The sequence below is a fragment of the Hippocampus comes genome, unplaced genomic scaffold, assembly GCF_001891065.2.
Source record: "Hippocampus comes isolate QL1 unplaced genomic scaffold, H_comes_QL1_v1.1 C16850264, whole genome shotgun sequence".
NCBI lineage: Eukaryota > Metazoa > Chordata > Actinopteri > Syngnathiformes > Syngnathidae > Hippocampus > Hippocampus comes.
In genome coordinates this window covers 1-1,001 of record NW_017840055.1, presented here as the reverse complement: position 1 = coordinate 1,001, position 1,001 = coordinate 1, and the positions used below count along the sequence as shown (strand labels likewise).

Sequence of the window (1,001 nt, the reverse complement as noted above, 5' to 3'; positions counted from 1 at the left end):
GGGGGGGGGGGGGTACTTCACCTTATTTATGTAAGATGCTAAAATTAATTCAAAAATAGTTACTGCATGCTGATCAGTTAAAAGATATTAATAGCTACATACAACATAAATAAATAAAAAGTGTAATATATTTATATAAAGAAACACAATCAAAAAATTTGACTAATTTTCAATCAGGTAACATTTAACTTGTTCCATTTTATATTTTCATGAGTTCAGTATTTTTAACAAATCCTTTTGATGTGGGCTCTGTGTAATTTTATGATTACAATGCGCTTCAGGCCAATAAAAATATATGCGGGTCTTCAAAAAGACCCTGTCCAGACTTTGGACCACTCCGTCATTCTGCAGAATGTCGTGTCTCGTACCTGGAGTAGGTCTCGACCTGTGCTACTGAGTTTGGGCACCACGTTGACCAGTGAGGTGGTGGCTGGATACAAAGGATATGGCTGCAAAGACAGGAAGTTTGTCTTTGGCAGTGTGCTCACATCACATATGTCACGTTATTAAATGTGGTACCTTGTAGTCTGGGAGCTTGGTCATGGTCTGCCACTGCTCTTCTGTCGGCGTGCCCAACAACGTGTCAGTCAGGTGGTCAAAGAAAACCAAACAAAAGCTGGATTTCTGCCACATGGCTCAAGTGAACAAATTTGGGATTTTTTTGCTCTTATTTTGCATTATGGAAATTTGGAATTGGGCATTTGGACCTCCAATTTAATCCACCCTAAATTCTGTAATCCAAACTTCATCAACACGCTGAGAAAAAGATATCTGAAGATTCTTTTCAACTGGTCGTCCACGTCGTTCCCGGGAAATAAAGGCCTTCCGGCGTTAGCGAGCTCTGAATCCAAAAGCATGTCAGACAAATGATACTAGACAAACTAGGAGTCTGTATTAAATATTAGGTCTTTACAAATGATAACGTTCAGTTTTCATTGATAGTCATCACACAACGTTAATTGCTGGGCTTGTCGTTTCTGATATTGCTTATGCTAACCTTA

The 1,001-nt window shown here is 39.0% G+C and overlaps 1 protein-coding gene across 1 annotated transcript; it reads right to left on the bottom strand.

Moving 5' to 3' along the window:
* Nucleotides 1-290: 290 nt before the first annotated feature.
* On the bottom strand, nucleotides 291-992 carry LOC109509307 (cyclin-dependent-like kinase 5). Its single transcript, XM_019859176.1, has 3 exons — nucleotides 772-992; nucleotides 520-580; nucleotides 291-449 (listed from the first exon to the last, which is right to left on the bottom strand). The coding sequence occupies exons 1-3, from the start codon at nucleotides 855-857 to the stop codon at nucleotides 306-308; spliced, it is 291 nt and encodes a 96-aa protein (XP_019714735.1). The 5' UTR covers nucleotides 858-992; the 3' UTR covers nucleotides 291-305.
* Nucleotides 993-1,001: the final 9 nt, after the last annotated feature.

Excerpts from the sequence above, each read along its gene's own strand:
- LOC109509307 (XM_019859176.1), bottom strand. The coding sequence starts at position 857 with ATGCTTTTGGATTCAGAGCTCGCTAACGCCGGAAGGCCTTTATTTCCC. Across the intron at positions 581-771 it reads CAGTTGAAAAGAATCTTCAG|GTTGTTGGGCACGCCGACAG; the intron begins ATATCTTTTTCT and ends CCTGACTGACAC. Across the intron at positions 450-519 it reads CCAAGCTCCCAGACTACAAG|CCATATCCTTTGTATCCAGC; the intron begins GTACCACATTTA and ends CTGTCTTTGCAG.